Raw genomic sequence first — 27924 nt, 5'->3', positions numbered from 1 at the left:
TTAATAAATACTGCGAACAAACAACGAATCGTCCGATACGTATTTTAATTTAATTTTTCCGTTGTTCGGCGATAAAAACAAAAAAAAATCAAAACAAACCAGAAAAGTTCATTCTTTGTCTCTTACACTTCGAAAAAAAAAACGATAAAATAACATGTGGTAAAAGAGGTGGAAACTAAAAAAATGTTTAATCATATTGTCTAGAATCTTTGTTTATCATTGTCGGTGACCTTGGCTGTCAAACAGATAACCGATGAAGGTGAAATGAATAATGAAAACACCAAAACTTGTTTCAACGTCAAACAAAGACACGCAGTAGGTAATTCGCCAATAGCGTCCTGTGGGTTTGTGGTGCAGCCAGTAATAAAATATAAGCTTCTGCTAATTTCATCTTTCAAACAGCAATTAATGTTGGTGTTCTTAGGACAGTTTGGTAATAACTGTCAATCAACACTTCACGCCAAACATGTCACGTGTGGTAAGCGTGCGAAAACACGTGATCAGTCAGGCAAGAAAAAACGCGGGAAAGTCGCGTAAAGCCGAATTGCGATTTGCTGCGGTCTCGCGTTTGATTGGCCGTGAAGAAAAGAACCTCGCTGTGATTGGCTAGTTTGCGCTGAATGAGTTTTATCAGCCAATTATAGCAAACCAAAGTAAATGCATAAAATTACTTTCGCTAGAAAACGAAGAAGCGTGTTTATAAAGGCCCGAGAAAACCCAACTAGCAACTGAACAGAAATTTTTACTTCAATCTTTGTGCTCTTTTTTAGAACAAAGATTGACGGGCCGTTTTGATAGAAGTCACGGATAACTCGTCCTTGTTTGGACTCAGTGTGAAACGAGACGGTTGCAGTTTTAAACAGAAAACGTATCTGCCAGTTTTATCGGTCCACTTACCGATAGGTAACTGGAGGAAAAATTTACACGAATAATTCGTCCACTAGGACGGCATCTGTTCCATTTTCACACTAAACGAGACGCAAAACTATTTTCAGTGAGAAGACCGAGTTACCCGTTTCTAGTGTTAAACGGTCACTGGTCTGTTGGGGCACAAGCCATCCATTCTAAGTTTATCCGTCTCCAATGAAAAAACAGCCACTTTACACAAACATAAGGTGACGAAATCCAAACAACAGTTATAAACGTTCTACGACACTGTTTTCATGCGGTTGAAACGACGCTTTTTCTCTCGAGATTTTCCTATCGAATGCCCTCTGCAGAAAACATGCGGGTGTATGTGTTGTATTTCGCCCGCTTGCGGTCTTCGTGAAATAACATAACAAGTCAGAACAAATACAGCCTTGAATTATTGAATAAGTTTACGAAGTAGGTGTCAGTGAACACGTTTTTAGACAATACCGTATTTGTATTCGCGTCAAGCGCTCAAGCGACACGCCTGTGTTATTTTTCGACAAGGAGCGTATTTTCCTTCAAGCGAGAACAATTCCTTGCTTGAATTATTTAGTAACTACAAGATGTAGGTGTCAAAAGAGACACGTTTTCAGACAATATTGCATCTATTGTGTTCGCCTCAAGCGTCTACAAGACAAAAAAGCTTTTCAAATGATTTGACAAGTTGCTCATAATATCAAAGCTTGAAATCTAAACTTTGACGATGTTTCTTTAAAACTTTGCTAACGGTCTCATTAAACTGGCGAGTGTGTAAATTATTTTCGAATTCTCGGATGTTAACTTTTACAAATAAACTAAATAGACACTATGTTTCAAATAACTAGTATTTCGATAGACTCTTGCTCCAATGAACAACTCATATTTCACGTCGAGGTTTTTTATAAATACTAAAACCAATGATTCCCCCAAGATTTCTCGCCCAAATTGCTAAGTTTCTTTATCTTCTTACCTACAGAGCTAACTAAATGCACTGCTACCTGCATATGATTAAATAATATCATTTAAGCTGGTATTTCTAAACGTTACACCGGCTAGTTAAGACCTTTCTAGATGTAAACTTCAGGTCTTTGACAAACAATAATGCATTCCATTACCAACAAACGCGTAGAAAGAGCTCACAAAAGTCAAGTGAAAATAAAACATCTTTCAATTGCTACTACATTCATGACTTTCTATTTCTCCTTCTACGCTAATCTCACTGCATTTTACAGCCTGTACGAAAAGGAAATTTTTGAATGGTAGTTTCCAGTTATAACTGTTCATGAAAAACTCGGTTACAAAGCAGCCGTTGCACCAACGCAAGTACGAACAGAACACAACGCTAAAAGGTAGTTTAAAGGCGCCAAAATAAGTAATCAAACAACAGATGGAAATTATTTAAAGCAGTGTGTTTAATTCCTAGATGTCTTGTAATTTTCTAGTAACTCTATTATTATATCTAAAATTATAAAATTCTGCTGTTTATAAAAAATCCTTAATGTTCTATTTTGTCTTTAGAAGATGTGTTGGACACGTCTTTAGTAATTTCAGTATTTTCTTTAAAGAAATGCTACAAGACGCTGAATCAGTTTGCTTTTGAAATCCACACGGATCAACGGAGCTGTACAGTACGACATGCACACTCGTAAAAATGAACGAGTTTAACCAAATCCATCGGTGACAGGATTATTGGGAACGTTTCATCGAGGCTCGCAAAATCTCGAAGATAATTCCTCAGTTTATGTTGTCAAATCGATCCATGGACTGCCAGTCAAAACTAGATCACGTGATGCTTCGGGTCCAGGCCTCGCGCATACAGTTCGATTCACAGTAAATCACGCGTCTTTTCCTCATGCAGTCACGCGCCTTTGATGTAAATAGAGGCGACTTCGGCAGCACAGCCGACAATAGCTCCCAACACACTCCCCCAGAAAACTATCCAGCTGAGATGACGGTAGATCGCGTCTCTGACGAGCTGTACAGATAGGGAGAGTTTGGTGAGGATGATTTCGTATGGTAAAGAGATCTTACTTCTTCAACTCGAATGACCGCTTAAACTTCGCTTTTGCACCTTTAATTAACAGTATAACACACCAAATAGCGGGTTTTCTAACGACTATCGTAAACGTAAAAACCAAAGTAATCACATTTGGCCAATCACAACAAAGAACGCAAATAACGCAGCAAACCAATCAGAACTCAAAGCAGACTAAATATGTAACCCGTGTCAAGCGCGGGAAAACATGGAACCCATGTCAAGCGCAGGAAAATGCGCGAATTCCAAGTCACGTTTGGTTTTGGTTTGGCTTCTAATTGGCTGAAAACAATAAGCTAGTTTCTTTCATAACAATTACAAAGACTGTCAAATGCTAAACCCGACCAAACACATCAAACGAAACCGTTCTACATTTAAAAAATTCAAACTTAGGTATAAGAATTTCTACGTTTGTGTAGAATTCTATTTATAGAAGCAACACCTACCGTATTTACTCGAACAAGCGCCGCCCCCGAATAAGCGCCGCCCTCGAATAAGCGCCGCATATGGGACAAAAAAGATAATAAGCGCCGCAGTCACGATGCGGCGCTTATTCGAGGAATTCCGTTTAACTAAAAACAGCACCACAAAGCAACTCTAACACAAACTTGGACATTTCTTTCCATCAAAAGCAGTTCAAAATGATTGTTTTACCGCTCGCCTATTAGCTTTTCTATCCAACATTCTTACCATACCTAGTTCTGTAAATGTTGTGAAGGCCACGAACTTTGCTAGAACAGCTAGCGCCTTTTCTTTATTCAGCATGAGACGAATACTGAGACGGGTAAATATGGTAGGCCACTTAACTGTTTCAGTCCCAAGTATCAAAATATAAATTTAATATAAATCATTTTGGCTCGTCCTCGGTATAAAAACCTGTAAACCTTACCAGTGACGCAAAGAAAGACCAAGAAATAAAAATCTTAGGCAAACCTGAAGCAAGAAATAATATCTTGATTCATACTGGTATTAAAATAAAGCGCTCACATTAAAAGAAGCATATTACTTACGATCTTGACTTGTATGGCGGACAGTTCATGAGTCCTTGTTAAAATCGAATCCACGATCTAAAAAACAGGAAACTGGGTTAGCCTTACATCATTTCTAATCCCGTAATGAAGACGATTATGGTTATGATTATGACAGCAACGGTCGGTTACATAACAATCTTTGGCGTGTTACGGTGTAGTAAACACGGCGTTACCAAATTGATTTGAAAGCGGCCGCGACTGATGAGTGCAAGCGCACTGGTTACAAGCGCGAAGCGCAAGGGATCGCAGGACATAATGAGCCTGGCGCCTCAAGCTCTAACTCCTTCTCTAATCTTCCCGCCTTCCTTTTTCCGCCAACTTGCAAATGTGAGAGAGGCGCCTGGGAAACAGGCAATTTTGTGAAAAGTGTCCTTTTGTAGGAGGTTAAAAATGTAGTGTTTGTGTGTACGTGTACGTCTATTTCAAGGTTCAACCGTATTGATGTATTCGTCCTCCCATAAACGGCCTAAAGAGGTAACTTCTTGCATCTAGAAGGATGAAAAGCGAATCAACAAGAAATTATTTAAGTTAAGAAATAAAAAAAACGATTAAAATATTACACACTTGTTCTCTGAGGTGCTCTGCGTTTAACAATTCCACTGACTCAACAGTGGAAAGAAGCTGCAAAAAATAGTAGAAAAAACTATAAGACAAGGTACAACTACTTGTCGTTAAAGCAGTTGGTAATTAATGTTGCAACCAAGCCTTGGGAATTCAAAAAAGTGGTCGTAACTAGAGCTGATCGTTTACTAGAATGAGCTCCCGTCCGGCACTGATCACACGCTGAAACAATAGGTTAACAAAGGTTTAAGCACAAAGCTTTCTTATTCCGTCTTTTTCTCCAGCCGTAAACCATGTTGTTGAAATTTCGCCTTAAGGAGGGAGAACCTTAATTACTAATGGTTATCTTAACTACATAATGGTGTGCGTTTTTAGGGGTTTTGTGTTCTGGTCACGGGACTTACCACATATGGTCATGACTTCCGAAAATAAAGGCAACCTTCAATAGAACAAACATGGCCAAAAACTAAACCCGGGATACTAAGGGAGCCCAAGATACGACAGTTAGAAGTCATCCATAAACAACCATTTTGTAGTTTAGGGTCTTCCCCCTTAAAGCAAGTAATATAAGCAATGAAACATTTTGCCTTACCAAAGGAACAATGTGAGTCTTCATACTCAACAAGTGAGGTTTCACAAGTGGAAACAGCTTGGCTTTGGTGACGCCAAGCATACGCAATCTGAGACCTTAATAACATGGACAATGTAAATACAGAAACATGTTAGTAAATAACGTTTGCTTCAGTGGGTGAAATCCTATTGTGTCAACATGCAGTTATTATATACTTCTTATTAACCGAGAGTGAGGTCATTACAGGGGAATCTCAGACCGAGGCCGTGATGTATTGACCGAGCGACAGCGAGGTGAATACATCAAGGTCGAGGTCTGAGATTCCCCTGTAATGGCCGAACGGACGAGGTTAATAAGTTATTTATTATATGGCCTGTGAACACTATTAAAATCAAAGGCTCTTCGAGCAACCTCATGGTAATTTGGTAATTCGATGGTGCCGACCTTCGCATTTTTTTAAAGTCCAATAAGTATTCAATCTCATTTTATTTGCGTTTGAATGTTTTATTTTTCCACTGCTCATTTGGTTGCTCTCGCCGCTCATTTTCACCCTACCACAAACATTTACCGGTTGTGTACCTGTCCTTTTACGTAAGTATTGTTTTGTGACCTTTTCCCGTTGCGTTGGCCGGATTCGGGGTCGCGAGCCTCGTGTTTCTCTCCTCCTCACTCGATTGGTACACGGGGTGACGTCACGCAAACGAACGTGCTGTGGATTCAAGCTGTGGATGTGGTGTTTCCAGGCGAGCGTATTCCGTCTCGTCTCTGTCACATTTCACTTATTTCCTTTCATGTTTTCTCGTGTGGGTCATTGATGTTTTTTCTTCGCGTTCATTGTCCTTTGGTTTCCATGGGGTCTTGTGGTTCGTGCTCTGGCTTCGTGCGCGTTCTTTTCTCCGTCCTCCGGGTTTTGGGTTGTCTTCTGTCCGTGTGGGCGCGGGTGCGCGTTCTCGCTCAGATGCGGATGACGTGACGGTAGTGGCGCAATCGTGCAGCATGATGTTGTGACATGCGGTACCAGTGCTGTCCAGTGTCCTTCCCGTCGGGGGTCATGTGGTGCTCGGGTGGCGATTCTTCTTTCCCTGATGTGGTCCTCTCGTTGTTTTGTTTTTTCCCTGGGGGCCCTGGGATGAGGTTATGGATATTGTTTTTGATGAATGGTGTGGCGTAAACACCTTCTGTCACACGTTAATGCATGAATATTGCGGTTTAATTCGTGGAGTGAGGCACGTCACCAGTTCGCGATAACTCCCTCATTACCATTCGGTAAAAAGAGTATAATCAAGGGAAAAAACACTGGAGGTAAAACTCGCTCTCTGTGGCTCTCTTCGTCGCTCATACTAAAGAAGTATCGGTATGCTTATATTTTTCTTTCAGTTATTGAAAAGATAGTTATATTTTGTCGGCATTTTTTGTTGTTTTTTTGCCCCCCTCGCTAGTAGCTTTTACTCAAAACTCAAAAAACCGTCGAGCAGAGAAAAAGTTTCATAATGCCCGGTCATTACAAGAAAATAATGCCCGCTCAGCAGCCAATCAGAGCGCGCGTACTATTGTAGACATATGATAAAAGTTTGTAATTCTACTGGTCCTCTAGTGTAGCAGTAGATGTTGTTCTTGGGGGCTAGGGCATTGTTCTTGTTTGTTCTATTGTTTTCTTGAATGGAAGCGAGCCATTCATGTGAGACCTTGCGAAGGCTTCTACCCGACCCATCACATGAATGATATTGTGCTGTGTAACTTAAAAAAGACTCTTCAGACTAAAAGAAATAACGGCACACATGTGTACAACCCCTCCCCCCCGCCCCCCCCAAAGGGGGAGAGAGGTGGAGGAGAAGTTTTTCCAAAAAAAAACCCGCCCCCCCCCCCGGCCCGCAAACCCGGCCGGACCGGAGGCGAGCGCGCTAACCAATAGGCCACCGCGCCACCCACAACAAGATGCTAAATCAATTCTGGGAGTATTATTGTTGGCCTCTCCACTTTTCTTTTGGTCGGGACAAGAAGACAAACTCTGGCCAGGTCAGATTTGAAAGTCCACGATTTACGGATTTGATTGGCTGACAATCAAAATGAGCACCCTGCACAGGCCCGATAATTGGACCTGGCCAGAGTATGTTTTGTTGGTGCTGACTAAAAGAAATGCAGGCTCTGCGGACAAGATTAGGGTAATCTTAGAAATGGGTGGGAGGAGGGGGTATGGGGTTGCAGTGGACTATGACCTCGTCTGGTCAGGGGTAGTTTAAGGGAGTATGGGAATCTAAACACCGTCAAAAAGATATACAGCTATTTCAATAACGTTGTCCGGATCAAAGCTTGCAACTGGGCGTTGGGGAGAAGACAACTGCACGTGCTGAATACTAAATATGACATGCTGAGCGTGCCGTTTTTTTCTTTAGACAGTGCAAGGTGGTTTTAGCCACACTGAATTGGATTTTCACTCAGACCAGCGACAGTGGGGTAAAGCTCGAAGTCTTCCTGGGCAAACACTGTTCTCCGTGTGATGCTGGCTTGTGGCCCGCCTCGGTCTTACCTTTAGCTTTAGCTGACCCGACACGTTTATTGAAATAGCTGTATAATAAAATTATAAGAAAAAAACTGACCTTCTGGTGTTCCCATCAAGATATCCAGTTGTTCATTTATCATTTCCTCTACACTTGCAGAATTAAGAAGTCTCTCCAACTGATAATCTGTTTGGGAAAGCAAAACAAATTTACCTTAGCCCTACTACCTTTTTTCTTAATTAGCAATTAGTTAGCAAGACACTTGGAAGGCAAGAACAAGTCAAATGTCAAATGAAGGCAGTCTCTACTGCCAAAACTGAGTGGAGCCAAGCTAGAAATAATTTGTAAACCACAGTGAATCACAATTCACAAGTATCAATCATGGACAAGTTTCACTGATAGTTCATGTGTAGTTCATGTTTACTCTGCTCCATTTCGAGAGAAAAAATGAGAATGTTCATACCTACCCAATGGATGGTCATTGGAAATTCCAAAGGGGTGGGGTGTCTCAAAAGCCAAAATATTTAAAGGAATGTTTGGGGCTTTACTGGAATTTTCAGAGGGGTGCGTGGATTCAAACCAAAACCATCTGTGGGAGTGGGATGAATATTTTCTGGAACAATACAAGTTAAGTAATACTTACCAATTTGTTCTGCTGTCAGATACGTTCTACTCTTGTCATTAACATATTTCCTCACTTGTGAAGGGCTAAAAAATGCCTCCAGAATAAAACTAGCCATCAGTTTTTTAGCAGTTACAAAATTCTTGGTTATGGCCCCACTGTAAGACAACAAGAACATTCTTACACATGCGTTACAAAATATCTGAAACACTCAAATCCAGGCTCATTAGTGTGGAGTCCATTATACACTTATTGTACTGATAGTTTCACATACCTGAAAAATAATCCTGGTATCCTATTGAATATCAGCTTTATTCCCAACCAGTTTGTCACTCCACCTTAACCAAAATCGAAAAGGAAAAACAATTTTGCTTGTTCAACTGTACAGTATTTACGCACTCCTTGGTTTGTATTAGAAATCTCACTCGTTCGCTCCGCTCACTCGTTCAATTTCTGATACTTCACCAACTTGTGCGTAAATACTGTACGTGCGCATTTTCCATGGAGTATTCTTTATATATATTGTACTTGGGTAGCCGATAAGATCATGGGTTTGCAATTCATAGTCAGTCACTGGGTTCAACTAACGTATATCTTGAAAATGTACACGCAATCAACAAATATTAATTAGCTTCTTTCTACTCTTGCCACCACCAGAAACTTGACATGACTGTAAGTGTACATGCACAGTGGCGGAGCTAGGGGAGGGGTTCAGGGGCCCAGGCCCCCCTTATTTTTAGAACAAATAGAGGCCCGAAGGGCTGAGAAAAATTTTTAGAGAGCGCCCGCCCCCATTCTGATCTATCAACTTTATTGGTCTTAAAATTTTACAAATAAAAGAAAAAGAAAAGGACCAAAAAGGAATTGCGCGCACGGGAAAATAGTAACCCATGCGGGGCGCAACCCTAAAAACTAAAAAGAATGGCGATAAAAATCTTAAATTAAAATATATATATATATATATGCATATACAATAAATCTAATTAATTACTTATAATTAAAAATTATAGTTATAAAATCTAGTTAATTACTATGGTCTGGATGATCGCCCCCTCCCTTCCCCCCCTCAATCTGAAGGTAAGATATACTAGTTATGCAACGCTTTCGAGTGGTATACTATGGAATATCCCACGAGTCACTTGTATTTTCTCGGTATACACACAAGCCTTTAGGCGAGTGTGTAAACGAAGAAAATACAAGTGACAAGTGGGATATTCCATAGTATACAACGAGAAAGTGTTGTGTAACTATTTTATACCTTGCCATAGAAAATATGCTTACTAAATTTCATTCGAGAATGAGATCGCAGCGCACGATGGGAAAAATTCGGTTGAATACCGTCGAATATACAACGGCTTTCCTGTATTCTGATTGGCTGTATTTTCTATGGCATGGTATAAAAGATAAGATAAGATAAGATAACTTTATTTATACACGGTTTTTCCATCAGTCAATTAAGTTACTGGACTATCTACCTATCTAACTAACTACAAAAATTTAATAACAACAAATTCAAAATAACAAAAGAAAAGTCTGCTTTTCATGGAGGCCGTGTCTAAAATTTACTTAAAATTTAGATATTACTTTAAACTGTGCCGACTTAGTTTAGATTTGAAATCGGCCAGTGAAGATGCTTGTCTTAGGTCTACAGGTAAGTTGTTCCACAACTGAGCCCCACTGTACGAAAAACTTTTCTTGAGATAATCAGTTCGAGGTTGTGGAAGAACTAATTTGTTTTCGGGATTCCTTAAACGATAAGCACTAACATCGTCACGATATACGAATCTTGATCTCAGATAATCAGGAGTCATACCATGTAATGTTTTATACATTAGGATAGACTTCTGTTCCGATCTTTGATAATAGAGTCTTCGCCACCCCAGTGTCCGGAACAAATCATCTAAATTACTATCATAGCTCGCAGACATTAGGGTACGAGCTGCGCGGTTTTGAAGCCTTTGCAGTTTTTCAGCAAGGCCCTTGTTACAGCTTCCCCACACCACGTTGCAATAATCAAATTGTGGTTGAATAAGGCTATTATAAATTTTGATTAAAATATTAAATGGAGTGAGATGCCGAATTTGTTTAATTGCACCAATGGCACAAGCTATCTTCTTAGAAATGTTTTCAATATGACACTCCCAGTTTATATTTTGATCAACATAAACTCCGAGGGATTTAGCGGAGGTTACTTGTTCTATTGCGTTCTCATTTATAGTAAGAGAGGGACTTTCCGTAAATTGTGATAACTTCTGCCTTGATGCAATAAGCATAAACTCAGTTTTCATCATATTTAGAGTAAGCTTGTTCGCAGACAGCCATTCGTACACATTTCTCAGGTCGTGATTAAGGCGATAATTTATATGCTCAATGTCAGTGCTAGCAAGTGTTAGGCTAGTATCATCTGTGCACATTCTGGGTTCCGAATATGTCAGACAGTGTGGTAAGTCATTAATATATATCAAAAACAGAAGAGGTCCCAAAATTGTTCCCTGGGGAACACCACATCTTAGACATTTCGGAGTTGACCTACAAGAATTAATATGACAAATCTGTGTCTAGATCCGCCACTGATGCACACATGGTTGAATGAATTAAAGAAATTCTTAAATAAAATGCTTATTTAGGAGCAGGAGTGGTACAGTTGTGAGAGTGCTTGCCTCCCACCAATGTGCCCCAAGTTTGATTCCCAGACGCGGCATTCTTGCACTAAGGGTTTTTGTCTGGTTCTCTCTTTTTTCTTCCTAAAACAAACACTTGACTGTAAATTTTAATTCAATTTGGCAACTGTGGATAAAAGGCACTCTGTGGATATGCCACTGCACATTCCTAATGTTTTTTAAATTATTTTATTATTTTATTTATTTGTTCTTTTCATACCAATAAATCCAAACAGCCCTGCTGCTGTTAACATTTCACAAGCTATCTTTACAGCTATGGAGGAAAATCAGAATCACAGGATAAATTCTTTGCAAGTTACAAAACAATTCATATTTTTAATTTATGGCACACATGGAAAAACAGTATAAAATTTTATAATAATTATTCTTACTAAAGTAAAATTTATTTATTCCTTTGTCCTAGCAAATGTGGTACAAAAGCTCCTATTGCTTGAATAAATAACATCACTTGCCTTTCTTTTCATTCTTGTGCTTATAGACTGTAACCAGGATACTACCAATGACGAGGAGAAAAAATGTAATAACAATGCTGATGCAGCCAATGGTCACACGAGGGCCACTTGATCTATGACTATAGGAATAGGACTGCAGAAAAAGAAAAATACTTCACGCTTTTTCTTGCCATGCCATTACAGGAAATAAATTCAAGCATACCGTATTTTCTCGATTTAACGCTGGGCCCCGAATAAACGCCGGGTCTCCAAGCTTTATTTGAAAATAAACGCCTGAAACAATTATTAAAGGTTTAACATGCTTTAAAAATAATGTCTAAATATATTGCTGTCAAAAATAATGAATAAAAATCATTTTTTAGAAACATAGGGCTTGAACAAACTCCTGGAATCAAATAAACGCCGGCTCTATCGGGCCAAGTTTGAAATAAACGCTGGGGGCGTTTAAACGAGAAAATACGGTATTCAGAGTGATTCATGGCATGTTTACACACAGAACAGGAAGGCGTCTTCCTAGACTGCAAGCAGCCTCTTTCTTTCCATATATATGCAAGTTCAAGCAGTGATCAATTTCTTCATTTCAGTTAGCAGTGGAACTGATGTTATTATTTACCATATTTATTTGAACACTGTACTGTTGAACTTCAGCTAGATTTTTGTAGTTCAACAGTATTTATAGGGCATGTACTGCGCATGGACCACTAATTGAATCTGTGCATTGCTCTAACCTGGGCACCAGGGGGGAAGAGGAGCAGAGGGTGACCTAGAGAGACATGGAGGAGAACTGTGGAGGGAGAAAGACAGAAGATGGGTTTTACCACCTGGGCAGAAGCAGTCAATGACATTGCAAGAGACAGAGTAGAATGGAGGAAACAAATCAATGGCCCTATTCTTCCAAAGGAGAGTTAGGATTAAGAAGACTGTTAAACTTCAACATGACATATAACACTGTGCATAACTGGAAGGAAAAGTTATTTTTGCTTGCTGTCATTTGTATTAATTTGTTTGTTTTTTATTTGCTTTCTGCTCGGTGATCTGTGAGGGTAGTATAGAGTACCAGTAGTCATTTAGTTACTAAAATTGAAGAATAAAACTTACGACTTCTGCAGGCACTTGAGAGGCTACAGACACCTGCAGACCCTCATGTTGACTGCATAATGAATCTGTATGGAATGAGGACACTTCACTCATTGCTTGTCCATCTTGCTCCACAGAAAGAGCTAAATTGTCAAATTCTGAATGTCTGTTGTTTGATTGAGCACTTCGTAAATTCCTTTCCTTGGTATCTGATAGCAACTCAAGAGTTGCATTATTTCTGAAATGAATAACATTTTCAATTTCTTGGCCCATGCACCTTGTGGAGAACACGGGGGTGGGGGTGGGGGGTACTCGAGATTTCAAATGACGGGATGATCAAATGATTTTTTGGGGGGTTTGAAATTTTCAAATCCGATTTTTTTTTGGGTAGGAAAATTTGGCAAGTCTAAATATTTTGGGTGGCTTGATTTGAGAAGGTCAAGCACTCTCACAACTGTACCACCCCTGCTCCTAAATAAGCATTTTATTTAAGAATTTCTTTAATTCAACCATGTGTGTATGTACACTTACAGTCATGTCAAGTAGAAAGAAAAACAATCTAAAGATGGGTGGTAGTGCCTTGGCTGTGTATTTACTGTAGAAATATTTTTTATTTTTGTTTTATCATTCCCCCTTTTTTATGGAAATTCAAGGGTAAGGAATCCAGCATGGGATTTTTTAGGGGTTACCAGAAATTTTTAGTCAAAGAATATTTTTGGGTTTTGTTGGAAACCTTGGGGATTTTTTTGGTCTTGATTTGCGCCCCTATTCGACCATCCCTGTCACTTGAAATCCAAATAACTAATAACAAATAACCTTTTTGATTGGTCTTGAGAAACCAGTGATATTTAGTTTCCCCCAAATCTCAATTATTTTTTCCATCCTGGGAGACATCATAGTGAGTTTATTCTCCGAAAAGGGTGGGGAATGACGCTTTATGAGCCCTAACTGGTGGGCCATTTGACTGTCTAAACTGCCAACATAGCGGGGAATTTGAAAAATTAATTTGCGAAAAAGTCAAATTCCCAGGGGTTGCCCGAGGGCGGGGGGGGGGGGGTGCGTGGTTTTAGAATTGACTGATGCCGACTTTTGACCGTTTTAATGTACTTTCTTACAACATTTTATTGAAGTTTATGACTCTTTTGAACATCCACCAATTCCCTGGGGTTGAGCATTTGACCAGAAAATCTCAGCTAAGTTCAAATGCCCGGCCTCCCCCCCCCCCCCCCCCCGCAGCTTAACATTGATACGTGCATAACATGTCAACTGATGGCATTTTGCAGATTTTGCAGATGAGGAAATCGAAACTGAAGTATAAGGGAAATTGATGTTTCTTCCGAATAGCAAATATCAGCCTTCTCTTACCGTGCATGAGAACGTTTCTGGTTCGCTTCAGGCCAAGTCGCCATAATCACCAGCAAAACAAAGGATTACCAGAAAAGAACAACAGATCGGGAGATCACCTCTTGCAAGGCGCCATGTTGGATATGGAGTAAGGGTCTGGGAGGGGTCTGGGAACAACTAGAGAGAGAGTCGGACCCAGGCAAACCCGAAGGATTGCGATTGGAAGATGGCGGTCAATGTTTGGTTTCGAATGCTCTTTTACGGTCTTCACGGTTTTTTGGACGAAATCCTTTTCACATCGTTGTTTAACTTCGTCGAATCAAACTTCCAAGACTGGAGCTTTCGAGGTCATTCGTCTCTGTGGTCGTTCTTTATCTATGGATTTGGCAGCTTTGTCATCGAACGACTTTACTTGAGATGGAAAGACAATTCGTATTTTCCAATGCCTGTACGTGGAGTGTTGTATGTACTTTGGGTATATGTATGGGAGCTCAGTTGCGGTATGGTTTTGAAAAATTTCAATGCTTGCCCCTGGGACTATAGCAATCGGCCGTGGAACTTGTTCGGCTTGATAACTTTGCAGTATTTCCCTGTCTGGTTTGTCGCAAGTGTGTATCATGAATTAGTTTCGGGATATCTACTAATGCTTACCAAAGATACGAGTGGCAAGGAGTGGAAAGATTCTTGAGAAAAAGGACACATGAAGGTGAATAAAGAGCTTTAAAGGAACCATGTGGGGGAGGGTAGGGGTTGTGTGGTGCTTATAAGGGGTGAGGGGAGGGGCAGGGGGAGTGGTGGCTCTGGTATTTCCGGTCGACAGCTATCAGACACGGGAGTCAGGTGAAAAATACAGCACAGAAAACTTACGCACTGATGTCAGGCAATCTGAACCTTGGATTTGCACTATATTGGAGGAAACGTTAATCAGAAATGACTGAGCCTGCAGTATTTGCTGCCACGGTTGCTTAGCAACATCAATATTAATGAGCTGACTTACCGGTAACTACTTTTGAAATCACAAGAGCCTGTGTTATCTTTTGATTGGATGATACAATGAGAAACTGTTCAAATGCGTTGACCAACATTTGGTTTTGGAATTAACTAAGGAATACCCAGCTGTCCCTATGTCTCCCCCCCCCCCCTCTTCCTTTTTTCCCATGGACGCATTATTTGATGCCGCAATGCAACTGACTGTCATGTACTGAATTGTTTCCTGCATGAGTGCATTTGTGATTTCTGCTGGGTGCGTGCTATAACAAATAAACTTGGCTATTCTGACTGATGAAAGTGGAAAATGGCCCAGTCACCAAAAATTCAGTGAGAATTTTATACGATAAAACCAATCGCAATAGTTCTAAAATGCTTTGAAGAAATTAACAATTCTTGGAGGATATCAACATCAGTATTAAAAGTGCTGTTGGATGAAACCTTTCTCTGGAAAGGTAATAAATCTGGCCATAGTTAATAGAGGGAACTGGTTATGAATCTCGGTAAACATCAAAGCAGGAAACAAAGAGGCCAAGATTTAGGTTGAAAGGTCCACGAAGCTGCACATCTTTTGTTTTTCACTCATACACCATGCATGAAAACAAAAAAAAAAAAAAAAGCGGGGGAATTACAAAAAAAAAAAAAAAAAAATTATAATCGGCCCGCCCCCCCCGATTAATTACGTAATCGCAATGTTTCTATTGGTTAGTTGCATGAACACACGTAACCACCTATTATGTTTTGCCAGGTTTTGTGCACTCTCAACGCCCAAAATAGCGAACAAAAACCTACAACAAAGAACTTTGCGGGGTTTCATAACCATTTCCCTCTATTAACTATGATCTGGCGTTGTAGGCCCGTTGTAGGCGTGCATAGGACTTGGTAAGGATCTAGAGGTCTGCAATACGTGCAGGAGTTTGTATCTAGCATCAAGCATTCAACATTGTTTTTATACGGCAAAATGAAAACGGGAACTTAGCAAGTTGCTCAAGCAAATTTGAGTTGAAAGTTGCAAGTTGGGATGAACAATAAATTTGTCCATCAGTATTGTAACATTGTGCTGCAACATCGCAGAGTTTCCATCAAAAGAACATCTGGTTTGACTGTAAATCACTTTTATTTTAGTACAAGTTAGTTGAGTAAAACACAGCTCCTGAAAAGGGTTCTGGACAAGCGACAACATAACGTGTGGGATTGGGGAGGGACACTTCCAATTTCTGCATCATGCTCTGAGAGGAAAAGAGACTGTTTTGCAGCCTTATATTATTCAATTTAACTAAATTGGACTTTTTTTTTTTAAAAAAGTAGGCATTGTATGCTTTTCAATTTTATTTTTAAGTTATACTAGTGGTACCTATCGGTAGAAATGCCAACAAGTACAACGGGACGCTTTATAATTTTGGTCGATCAATAAAGATTGCGCATTTTCTATGACAATCTTGAATGTTTATGGAATAAAATGAGATTTAATGAAGGCTAAATGGGGAAAAAGTTCTAAAACAACACCAAAGTAGTGAAGATTTAGTGAGAAATATTGTAAACTTCATGCTATTTGAGAGTCCTATAGGTCTTAATCTAAATTGGCTATGAGCCACTGAACACGGAAAATAAATTACGAAAGATTTGCCTTCTGATCGATAAAATCCGTCTTGTTTACTTAGCCAGACCTAACTTAATTATGCATGCAAATTTGTATGACTTCGAAATTTTCTAGGCTTTGGAAAACTTGAAGCTTTGGAATGCATTTCTTGCCTTCATCTCAAAAAAAAATTAAATTTTAAACAAAGTTTAATTCAAGTTTCTTTCGTATTTCAATCTCTAGTTCGGGAATTTTGGCTTTTTGAAGAGAACAGATTTGAAACCTCTTTGTTATCTGAGACGCTTCTTGTCTGGGAATTTTAGTTGCCAATGAATCATGCACGTGCTGAACAAAGTAGTAGCGCGCTGATTGGCCAAACTACACCAAAGTGTGCACGTGCTGAACAGATTCTGCTGAACGGATTGGCTAAAAACATCAGAAATTGTTTCGTCACGATCTACCTTACATTACATTACTTACATTACTCGACATTTGGAGTGTTTCTGAGATTTTTTTGCATATACAAATCTTCTTGCAGTTCTATATACTGCCGCCTCGTCAGGCCTTCTGGTCTTCCAGAAGGCCTGACTCGTTGGCAATTACGAGTCAGCTAACAGCCCCTCTCCCTCCGCGGTGCCTGCATAAGTGTTCCTTATGTGTCTTATGTCGCTAGTGGGTATGTACTAAGATCTAAGAGAACTTAAAACTTGCATACATGCACCAGTAACTGTGCGACAGTCTTAAATATAAATTCTTCTTGTAGAAGATTGTAATTCAATTTAAAGCATATCTCAGTACATTGCCTTATAAATTACTTTTCTTTTGAGTTGTGAGTTGAAAATTATCATCCATGTATAATCTTGACCATGCAACTGTTTAAGAATAGGTTGGCATATGGTGTTTCAGTGTCTGTATTGTGTTGTAAATTTCCTTGAAGGAGTTTGTACTACAACACAAGAACTTCCCAGTTTTTTTAAAGCCTGTCCAATATGGTGGCTGCCAAACCTGAGAAAATGACCAACCTTTCCACGGGGTGTGGTGTTCTATAAACTAGTGAATAAACTTCTTTGGCAATTTTAACAATGATGCTTGCATGAATGCAAGACAATTTGGCATAGTGGCTATTTTATTCCATTTATTGCTTCTAATATCATAACACTCCACTGAATCCAAGTAGTGTGATTCATTTTCTCCTCCAAACAAGTAAACTATGTCATCTATGCTAACAGCACTACAAGCAGCTCTAGGAACACCAGGACTAGACACCAGGCTCCATTGATTTGTACCAGGATTATATATTTCACAGGAAGGTTCTATGTTTGTAGTCGTCATGTCACCATATCCTCCAACAACAACAATTCTCTCACCAGCTGTGGCAGCAGCAGCAAACCTCCGGACTTTGGACATATTTGAAACCTTATTCCACTGACCAGTCAATGGGTTGTAGCGCTCCACATGGTTTTGACAAACTTCACCATCATGTCCAGCAATGACATAAATATGATCTTGCAGCACAACTGCAGTATGACCAGCGTGACAAGATTCCATTGGTGCTGCTTGCCTCCATTCATCACGAACAGGGTTGTATATTTGAACATCACGCCAAGAACCCTCTCCACCAATCACATAAAGCTCTTCATTAAAACATGCGAGTGAAAAGTCTTTTAGGTTTAATGCCATGTCATGAGTAAGGGAGCTCCATTTATTTTGATTAGGGTTAAAGACGCACATTGAGTTTTCATCATCAAAATCCTCACCCAATACGTACAAGAGTCCACCACACACTGCTGCCCCATCACCTTCAGTACAATAGCAAGGCATCGTGGGTAGCGACATCCATGTCATGGTGGAAGGTACAAAACAGTCAGTATCCATTCTGCAAATGTCGACGCCTTCTCCACCAGTGATCACAACAACATGTTCGTATTTTTCTAAAGACAAACGAGGGTTAAGTGGCATGTCTTGGAAGCGGTCTGGGAACAGAAAAAAATCCAGTGCATTGATTACCATCCCTGTGCAAGTGGGATTCTTACGGACCAACTCTTCATCAAAAATCTTTCGTAGTCTAAACTTCGACATTGAGAACAGTCTTACACATTTCAGTAGTTCAGGAAGTAAGCACTCCCTTGATGGCAGATCATGTTTAACCCAAGCAATCACTGCCTGATATACTTCCTCTTCTTCTGACACATTTATCTCGTCCATGCAAATCAGTTCTTTGACTTTCTCGAAATCAAGCCCTCTGAACTCTTCGGATTTCGTGACTGCAACGAAATTTTCAAATTTATAAGTAATAGCAGCTTGCTTTAGTGTCTCACAGTTATACTGAGAAGCAAACGATTCTAAAGCCAAGCAACTGGAAGAATTGATTGAGTCCTGCAGGAAAAGTGACGCTTTCGTTTTCAAACTTGGAATGATCAAGTAGTCCGCGATCATTATCAAGTCTTGTGCGTTAGTAGAATCAATGCTTGCTTTACCAGTGTAAATAAATTCAAGGACATTGCTTATCGTCGTCGATTTTGCCTCCTGTAACTCCACAACATTGCTTTCCATTTCCTTCATTTGACTGGTAAACATAGCTCGGAAGTACGCGCTTGCAGCAGATAGAACACATTTGTGGGCAGTGAAGTCTTGTCCCTGAGCTCGGATAGTCGTATCACAGAGAATTTTCGTTTCTCTAAGCTCGTTTAGTTTGTGAAGCAACTCGTCTTTGAAATCTTCGTAAATCATCTCATGTTCTTGCTTGTTCTCCATCTCTCGCACTTCTGACGTTCGTCGTTCGAACGCACGTGGATCACCACGGGTTCATACAGTTTGGGCGGGTAGATACGTCATGTATGTGGACACATTTTATACCGTGAGAGTATAATGTCACGTAATCTCATTCCTACCGTAACGTGTAAATTGATCGACATAAACGTGCCGTGGTAACCTTGTATTGATATTTATTTAAGATGTAATAAATGAACTAAACGGTAACCAACGGTATTCAATAAACAAACGGTAAAATACAAGCCTTAAATTGAACGGAACCATCCAGGTCATCCACAGGCAGACCACCCAATGTGTTCGTGGTTAATAATTGTTCAGTTAGGGACCGATCGTTTATTACGTCCCAGGGGGCGGCGGTGGTTTTTCAAAAAGTGTAGTGTTTCATATCTTCAAGCAACCTAGTATTATTGGGTTATTCCAGAAAAAATACCCCCCCCCCCCGCTACGTACGGATAGCAAGAATTTTTTATCCTCCCCCCCTCTGACTGGACTTCCCAGACCGCTAGTGCCCCCTATTCGCTGTGGCTCGATCTCACAATCCCAGAATGGATAGGTTGAAAGGAATGCTACCTATTGTGGGGTGAAGCAACCGGTACACCTGCCCCAGACCTAACTCGGACGTTCTTTTCTGACCTTTACTACGCCTGTTTGTTTGGCCTGAGCGTAGTTATTAACACTTAGAGTGCATTCCTTTGGGATGATAAGGATCACGAACAGTGATCCAAAGTTGATAAAAGTTAGTGATTGACCCTGCTCGTATATTGAAAAATTTCACGCGCTCATTGGTAGAAAGTTATGGTCGATGAACCTGGTAACGCAATGAAAAGCAAATTGCGGAAAACTTGAAAAGAGTTGTAATGAGGCACGGCAGCTGGAACATTTAGGACGAAATTTCCACACGTTCGTGTTACATGTGTGTGGGACCTTTGCTCTGATTTTACATCTTATTCGCCGGTACAATTCCTGTGTTATGGTATAAAACAAATTGACCACATTTTGCCATGTTCTACACTCATGAAGACCGTAGAAATGACGCCATAAAATGCCTAAAATTAAACTTCGCATTGAAACCACTCGCCCAACGGCTCTAGCCTTCCGCGCAGTCCTTTTTTAGAGGCGATCGTATTTCATTCCCCCCCCCCCCCCAAAAAAAAAAAATACTTATTGTCAATATTATCATTATATTTCTCTAAAATGTTACAATACATTTGGCAAAAATAAAATTGCCAGATTATTACTTACAGTTTGGGTAGAAAATGCAAGAAAGTTGTCTCCGGCAGTCAATACTGCACTTATGTCCAGGATTGAACTCAGGTATTGTTTAATGGGTACTTCATGTTTGACTGTGTTATTTGACATTTCCATATTACTTCATATTTGACAAAATTTGGTGTGTTTTGGTGAATTTTTATTAATAAGGACACTTTGTGATGCCTGTCATGAGGAACGTGCATCTCATTAGCGTTCAATTCTGGACATATCTGGCAGGGTGGAGCCCCATAACCATAGAAATAGGAGAATCATGGAACTATTCGCTTCAGTGTTTAGCAACCCCCCACTTTGGTGAATAGATGCTCACAATAATACAGTGGAATCCCGATATAACGATCCTCGATATAACGATATTCCCGATGATATAACGATGAATATGTTATGTCCCGGCAATAGTAAAATGTATGGGACGGAACCCCGATATAACGATTCCTCGATATAACGATATAATTTTACTGCCTCCTTGGCATATCGTTATATCGGGGTTCCACTGTATGCCATTTGACCAGGGCTTTACACCATGGATCATGGCACTCGTCGAAGGATGAGAACGCAGTAAATGCGAGAAAGGCCTTTTCGCGCGCTTGCACTCATTTGTTTCCCTCATTTGGCGTGCGTTTCACAAACGCTGGCGAATGATAAGCTCAAACCACAGGAGACATACAATAGTTGTAGAATTGTAAAAACCAATGAAATAACAATTAATTTTGTGTTCTAAGCAGCGCCGTAGCAAGGGTAAAATAAGTGGGGGGGGGGGGGTGGGTTCCGCGAGCGCCGGAGGCTCGAGCCGCTAGGGGGTCGGGGCATTTTCCCCCTAAAAATATTGAAATCTAGAGACTTGGAAATGCTATTTCCAGCGTTCTCCAAGAGTTATTTGTGATTTATCCATATCGCAAATTATTTACTTCCAACACTGTCTTAGCAAACCAATGCACATTGAAGAGAGTATAACACTTGCAACGTCAATTACAAAATAGAAAACCGACTGTCTCTGTATCTTGAAACCAGCAAATGTTTCATGTTTCAGAGTCACGATTTCTGGTTTGTTTAAAGTTTTTGGCTATTTAATAATGTTGTGCATCACCGTACGTACGTTAAAAAATGAAAAGAAGTTCAAATGTTATTGTTTCAAACCTCTCGGGAGATAAAATTTTATTTTCAACAATTTCTACAGGTCTGTTTTTACTTTTTGGGAAAAAAACTGGGGGGGGGGGGGCACGGCCGCCCTGCCGGCCCCTCCCCTTGCTACGGCACTGCTAAGTGCACTGTCATCATGTACTGAAAACGAACGTAAATTTGCAATGACCACCGTGGCGATATAAAAGTACCGGATCCTCTCACTGTACAGGATTTAATATAATGGTAAATCGCCAGGCTGACTAAACGGTAAGGGAAGTGTATTGAATTCCAATATTTTGGAAGGCACGGCCTTCCTTTGTACTGAATTGATTTCTGCGCGAGTGGAATTAAGAGTTACACTGGGTTTTGAAAGAATAAAATCAACTATTGTGTGTTCCCTCTGATGAGGGTGTGTTCACTCTAGTGAGGGTGGAAAGAGGTCACCAAAAATTTAGTGAGTATCAGGAGAATATCTCTTGGCGAGAATAATTTATGTCAGGAGCCCATTAGAGCGGTTTTCACTTGAGTGTCGAAAGTAAATTGCGTTTGCTTTGGTTTTGCATTACAACGCTTAGTGATTGGTTTAAAAATCTCGCGCCACTTTCTCAGCCAATCAGAACTAAAACCAAAACCAATCGTGACTCGCTCGCGCACGTTTTCCCGCGCTTCCTGCCAGCTACATGTATTTGCTTCGAGTTTTGATTGGTTCACTGGATTGTCTGTGTCCTTTGTGATTGGCCAGAGTAATTACTTTGGTTTTGGTTTTACGACAGTGAATTGAAAACTGCTCTATGTGAACGGATCGCACTAGCTTCAGTGTGTTAAGTTATTAAGAAAAGATGATTTACCGAAAACACAACGCAAAGATTCTGGCTTTGCCCATTTTTTGACGGAAAAAACAATTTTTGGAGAATACTAACATCAGTTTTAAAAGAACTGTTGGATCAAACCCTTCTCCTTATAATAACTGGCGTCATAGGCCCGCAATACGTGCAGGAGCTAGATAAGTAGTTAGGTAAGTATCTAGAATTCTCCAGGCTGTTCACAGCCCTCTATTCCCTCTTACCTTTCTTCGTCCGTTGAACGCAGGAAAAGAATCACAAAAGAACTGGAAGCCAGTGAAAAATGGGAGGCATGATGGCGTGAGGGGCGGGGAGCGACAAAACACACACATTGTTGTCTGCATATTGACACTTTTCACTGCTCAAATTTTATTTCACTTCCCTCTACCTCCACCTAACGCCCCCTTGTACTTTGCACTGGTTCATGCTTTTTCTTGCATTCTTTTGCACTAAAAATATAGAGGCTGTGAACAGTCTAGAATCCTGAGCCAGCAGTGGGTGCAGAGAGCTAGATTGTGTCTAGCTTTATAGGATGGCAATCAGGCTTTTAGCCAGGTGGGAGTCCAGGAGTCCTATGGACGGCCACTTTGAAGGAAAAATTAATATGAATAACTGTATACAGAGGTTTTCTTTAGCAAATTTAGAAATCTTTAGACACCTTTGCACTCATAACTGCAGAAAAACACCTTGCATGCTCCTCAGGCCTTATAAAAATTTTGTACTCACACTTTTAAATCCTAGCTAAAAGCCTGATGGCAATAATACACCTTATTTCTGGCCAAAATGGCGGAAAATACATTATTTTTTGTGTCTACATGTTAATTGGCCCTTATGGCCTCGTTCTTTTGAATTCTGCAGTTGCAATTGAGGTCACAAGGGCCAATTAACATGAAAACAAAAAAAAATAATGTTATTTCTGCCATTGTGGAATAAGGTGTAGGTTGAATAATTGTTTAGTATCATAAGTCCACAATGCTTGTAGAGGACTAGATAATATTCACTGATGAAATGAGCAATTTATTATTTATTTTCTGGCCATATCTTTCCTCTGGTTTATTTAACGTCCTCTTCAATTATATCATTTTACAGAAATCATGTTCTAAAAATCAATAATAAGCCTCATTTTGTAAATAATCTAAATAATATTAACAAGGATAATGTTATGTATTAACCTCATTTCCAGGGCTTTTTCCTTGGTAAAATGCTGAGGTAGGTATAATGTATTTACTTTAAGTAAGTAATCTGAGGATTGCTGAAAAATAACAACCTGGTAAATTTATTTATTATTCCAATTTTTCTAACTGAACTCTTATAACTTAAACTAAATTCCAGGGGTATCACACCGAACGAAATCGGACAACAATTTTTTTTGTGAGTTCGATTTCCGATTTTTTTTTGACGCATTTACCCGGGCATTTATCCCCGTGATAATCAAATGATGGAAAACTGAGCATTCGCTCCATTCAGATCATATCGTGATACGACGTAAGCCGGGGGGAAGGGGTACTCCCTATAATGGCCTATACGGGGAGGCTCCGCCCGAAAGGGGTACCTTTTTCAGGCTTCAGGTATATAAAAGGGTAGGGATTTCACAAGTTTTGGTATATGAAAGGGTATGGAAATCTATCATTTAGGTTTTTGAAAGGGCCTTTAATTAAAATATTTCGAAAAGATGCAATTTATGGCTGTATTATTTCAATTTATTAAGCGCTAAATTTTCGTCATGTTTTAAGTCTATACCATGACTTTCAGGTATATGAAAGGGGTACCTTTTTTCATTAAAAGGCATATAAAAGGGTAAGGGGTAAGAGCTCGGGGCTGGGCCTCCCCATACAAAACTTTTTTGGGTACCCCTCCTCCCCCCACTTGCTTAGGTATCGTTTGGCGACCGAACTAAATCGAACGTCATTGGACTTTATTGAACGTTCAGTTTGGTTCGATTTGCATTTATTTTCATGAGTTTGATTTCGTTCGATGACCGAACAAAATCGAATTTAATCGTTTGATTAATGCTTGATTGCATTCAATTGAGTTCGAAAACCAAATGTTCGATGTGATACGCCAGGTAAATTAGAAGGTTCATTCATTTTTACACTGATTATATTTTATACCATGGAATAAGTTGCTCCAAGTAAGTATTGTCTGATTTTCGATCTTCAAAGTTATTATTTTTTTAAAGGCAATATTATTTCTAAGGTATTTGAGTTCTGATTGTCTTACTGCTAAACCATTATGCAATGGTCTTCAGAAACTTTTTATATTTTCATTGTTATTAATGTTACCCCCACCCCCCAATTAATTCACATTAAAAACATTTTGACATCTGATGAGAACTTTTGAGCTTGCATCAAACCAGACGATCGCAAGTGCCTTGTCAGTACACTTACTGCCTTATAAATGTTTAAAAACAAGAATGAGCCTTGAAATGGGTTCACCATGTATAACCTTTACCAAGCAACTGATGTAGTATATAGGATTCTTTATCAGGTATATGACCCCCGACGGGGCTGCTCAAAAAAGTTTAATACAGAGGGGCTCTGGCCCGAGGTGCAATCCCTTACCCTTTTGTATACCAAACAGAAAAGGTACCCCCTTCATATACCTAAATGAAGTGACATATACCTAAAACAGGAAGTATTACTGGCATTTTTTATGTTGCTTTTAATAAATCAAAATTACCAGTATACAACCATAAGGTGGGTCCGTTGGAAATATTGCAATTTGAAGGCCCTTTTAAATGCCTAAATGACAGATTTTTTCATATGTAGCAAAACTTGTGAAATTCCAAACCTTTTTTTTTTACCTGAGGCTTGAAAAAGGGGTCCCTTTCATGCAGAGCCTCCCAGTATAGGCCATTATAGGGAGTACCCCCCCCCCCCCCCCAATCAGGATACGATACTGGTGATATATTTCAGGATCAGGTTTTTTATGATGTAGGTTAGCTACAATTTATGGCATGTTACATAGAAAGATCTGGTTCATTGCACAATTAGCTCCAAGTTCTTAATATTTAGCCTGTCTGTATAGTGGCCACTAAAACCCGAGTGAACGTCCTGCTCTACTGTGAGGTGGGGTTTTCAGTAACTAAGTGAATAAACTTTTTTGGCAATTTTAGTAATGTTGCCTGCAGGAACGAACAAGAATTTGGCATTTTAGATATTTCTCTCCATTTATTACTTCTAATATCTAAACACTCCACTTCATTCAAGCATGATTCTTCATCTTCTCCTCCAAATAAGTAAACCATGTCATTTATACTCACAGCACTACAAGCAGCTCGAGGGACACAAGGACTTGACACCAGGCTCCATTGATTTGTACTCAATTCAAAGATTTCACAGGAAGGTTCAATAGTTGTAAATGACATGTCACCAAATCCTCCAACAACAACAATTTTCTCACCAGCTGTGGCTGCAGCCGCAGACCTTCGGACTTTAGATATATCTGAAATCTTGCTCCATTGGTCAGTTAATGGATTGTAGCACTCCACACTGTTTAGACAAGCTTCACTATTATGACCAGCAATGACATAAATATGTTCTTGCAGCACAACTGCACTATGACCAGCGCGGCCAGTTTCCATTGGTGCTGCTTGCCTCCATTTATCAAGAGTCGGATTGTATATTTGAACATCGCACCAAGATTCCTCTCCACCAATCACATACAGCTGTTCATTGAAACATGTGACTGAACAATCTGTTTTATTGAATGCTATGTCCCGAGAGCTCCATTCATTTTGATTTGGGTTAAAACAACACATTGACGCTGCATTTTCTTCATCTCCACCCAATACGTACAACAGTCCACCACACATTGTGGCGCTATGTTGTGAGCGAGGGCAAGGCATCATGGGTAGGGATACCCATGACATAGTTGCAGGTACAAAACAGTTAGTATCCTTTATCATTTCGTTATCGCATCCTCCACCAGTGATCACCACAACATGTTCGTTTTTTTCTAAAGACAAACGGGGTTTCAGTGGCATGTCTTGAAAGCGATCTGGGAAGAGACAGAAATCCAGTGCATTGACTACTAGCCTCACGCAAATAGGGTTCTTAACGACCAATTCTTCATCAAAAGTTTTTCGAAGATTATACTTTGACATTGAAAACAGTCTTAAACATTTCAGTAGTTCAGGAAGCAAACACTCCCTTGATGGCAGATCATGTTTAACCCAAGAAATCACTGCTTCGTACGCCTTTTCTTCTTCTGAGATGTTTAACTCATCCTTGCAAATCAGTTCTTTGACTTTCTCTGAATCAAGCACTCTGAAATCTTCGGATTTCGCGACGGCTAAGAAATTTTCAACTTCATAATCGACTGCAGCTTGCTTCAGTGACTCACAGTTATACCGAGAAGCGAGCGATTCTAAAGCCAAGCAATTGGAAGCATTGATTGAGCCCTGCAGGAAAAGTGACGCTTTCGTTTTCAAACTTGGAATGATCAAGTAGTCCGCGATGATCACCAAATCTTGTGCGTTAGTAGAATCGATGCTTGCTTTACCAGTGTAAATAAATTCAAGGACATCGCTAATCGTCGTCGATTTTGCCTCCTGTAACTCCACAACATTGCTTTCCGTTTCCTTCATTTGACTGGTAAACATAGCTCGGAAGTACGCGCTTGCAGCAGATAGAACACATTTGTGAGCAGTGAAGTCCTGTCCCTGAGCTCGGATAGTCGTATCGCAGAGAATCTTCGTTTCTCTAAGCTCGTTTAGTGTGTGAAGCAACTCGTCTTTGAAATCTTCGCAGTTCATCTCAACTTCTTGCTTGTTCTCCACGCCGAGGCAAAATGGCGAATTGGCGGGAAATGAGACTGCGCCAATCCAATCTTGAGCTCAGCGTGTGCCCGCAGCTTTTCGGTCAGCGGTAGAGTCGCTGGGACAGTAGCTAAATCATATATGGTTATTATAATATACTATAATAAGTAATAAATAAATTAAGGATGGGACGATAGGGGTTTTTCAAAACGATACCATATCAATACGATATTCCAGTAAAGTGAAAAGTTGTTGTCAGTGGGGACAGGGGAGTCTGAATCTCCCGCTTCCCGTACCTTATACTCTAACTTCCTGCCCCTTTCTGTGGTGGTTCCCATCTCTTTGTCCAATGTCTATTGCGAAATATAACGAAATGTTGCGAAATTCTACTCGTTTTCTCCCGGTTCCCGCCCCTTTACTCACGGGCTCCCACCCCCCTGTCCCCCTCAACTTATAAGTCTAGTCCGTCCGACTGACTGGAAAGCTGGTAAACACACGTCAGTTACCGCAGTTTCAGGGGTGGTGAATGGTCCTTCGAAAAATACGTGTCTCGCAAAATTTAAGCCAAATTTCAAGGGTTTCGTCGTCTCGAAATTTTCTTTGCAAATATTCGAGGTAAACAAATAACAGTTTATGAACTGAGCTGTCCGCGAGAACCCGCTCATAATAGTTGCATTGGCGGGAGGCGCGTTGGCTTAATGGTTAGCGTGCTAGACTCTGGATCAAGCGGTCCCGGAGTTCGAGCCCTGGCCGGGGTCACTTTGCAAGCCTCGACAAGTATACCAAAACCCACACGACAAGTAGGGCCACTTGGCTTCTGCCTTTACCTAC

At 40.1% G+C, this 27924-nt stretch overlaps 3 protein-coding genes across 3 annotated transcripts; all 3 read right to left on the bottom strand.

The window, feature by feature from the left end:
• Positions 1-1401: 1401 nt before the first annotated feature.
• LOC144651564 (uncharacterized) lies at positions 1402-13904 on the bottom strand. Its single transcript, XM_078511525.1, has 11 exons — positions 13785-13904; positions 12441-12657; positions 11343-11475; positions 11090-11143; positions 8484-8547; positions 8231-8367; positions 7687-7773; positions 5111-5205; positions 4522-4578; positions 3937-3993; positions 1402-2866 (listed from the first exon to the last, which is right to left on the bottom strand). The coding sequence occupies exons 1-11, from the start codon at positions 13826-13828 to the stop codon at positions 2750-2752; spliced, it is 1062 nt and encodes a 353-aa protein (XP_078367651.1). The 5' UTR covers positions 13829-13904; the 3' UTR covers positions 1402-2749.
• A 1990-nt stretch (positions 13905-15894) lies between these two features.
• Positions 15895-19212, bottom strand: LOC144651481 (kelch-like protein 7). The gene is made up of 2 exons (XM_078511424.1): positions 19131-19212; positions 15895-19094 (listed from the first exon to the last, which is right to left on the bottom strand). The coding sequence occupies exon 2, from the start codon at positions 19081-19083 to the stop codon at positions 17380-17382; it is 1704 nt and encodes a 567-aa protein (XP_078367550.1). The 5' UTR covers positions 19084-19094; positions 19131-19212; the 3' UTR covers positions 15895-17379.
• Positions 19213-22684: 3472 nt separating this feature from the next.
• Positions 22685-27123, bottom strand: LOC144649560 (kelch-like protein 12). Its single transcript, XM_078509073.1, has one exon. The coding sequence runs from the start codon at positions 27088-27090 to the stop codon at positions 25393-25395; it is 1698 nt and encodes a 565-aa protein (XP_078365199.1). The 5' UTR covers positions 27091-27123; the 3' UTR covers positions 22685-25392.
• Between the last annotated feature and the right edge of the window lie 801 nt (positions 27124-27924).

The sequence above is a fragment of the Oculina patagonica genome, chromosome 4 (assembly GCF_052425735.1).
Source record: "Oculina patagonica isolate OP01 chromosome 4, crgOcupat, whole genome shotgun sequence".
NCBI lineage: Eukaryota > Metazoa > Cnidaria > Anthozoa > Scleractinia > Oculinidae > Oculina > Oculina patagonica.
This window is presented reverse-complemented; position numbering and strand designations above follow the sequence as displayed.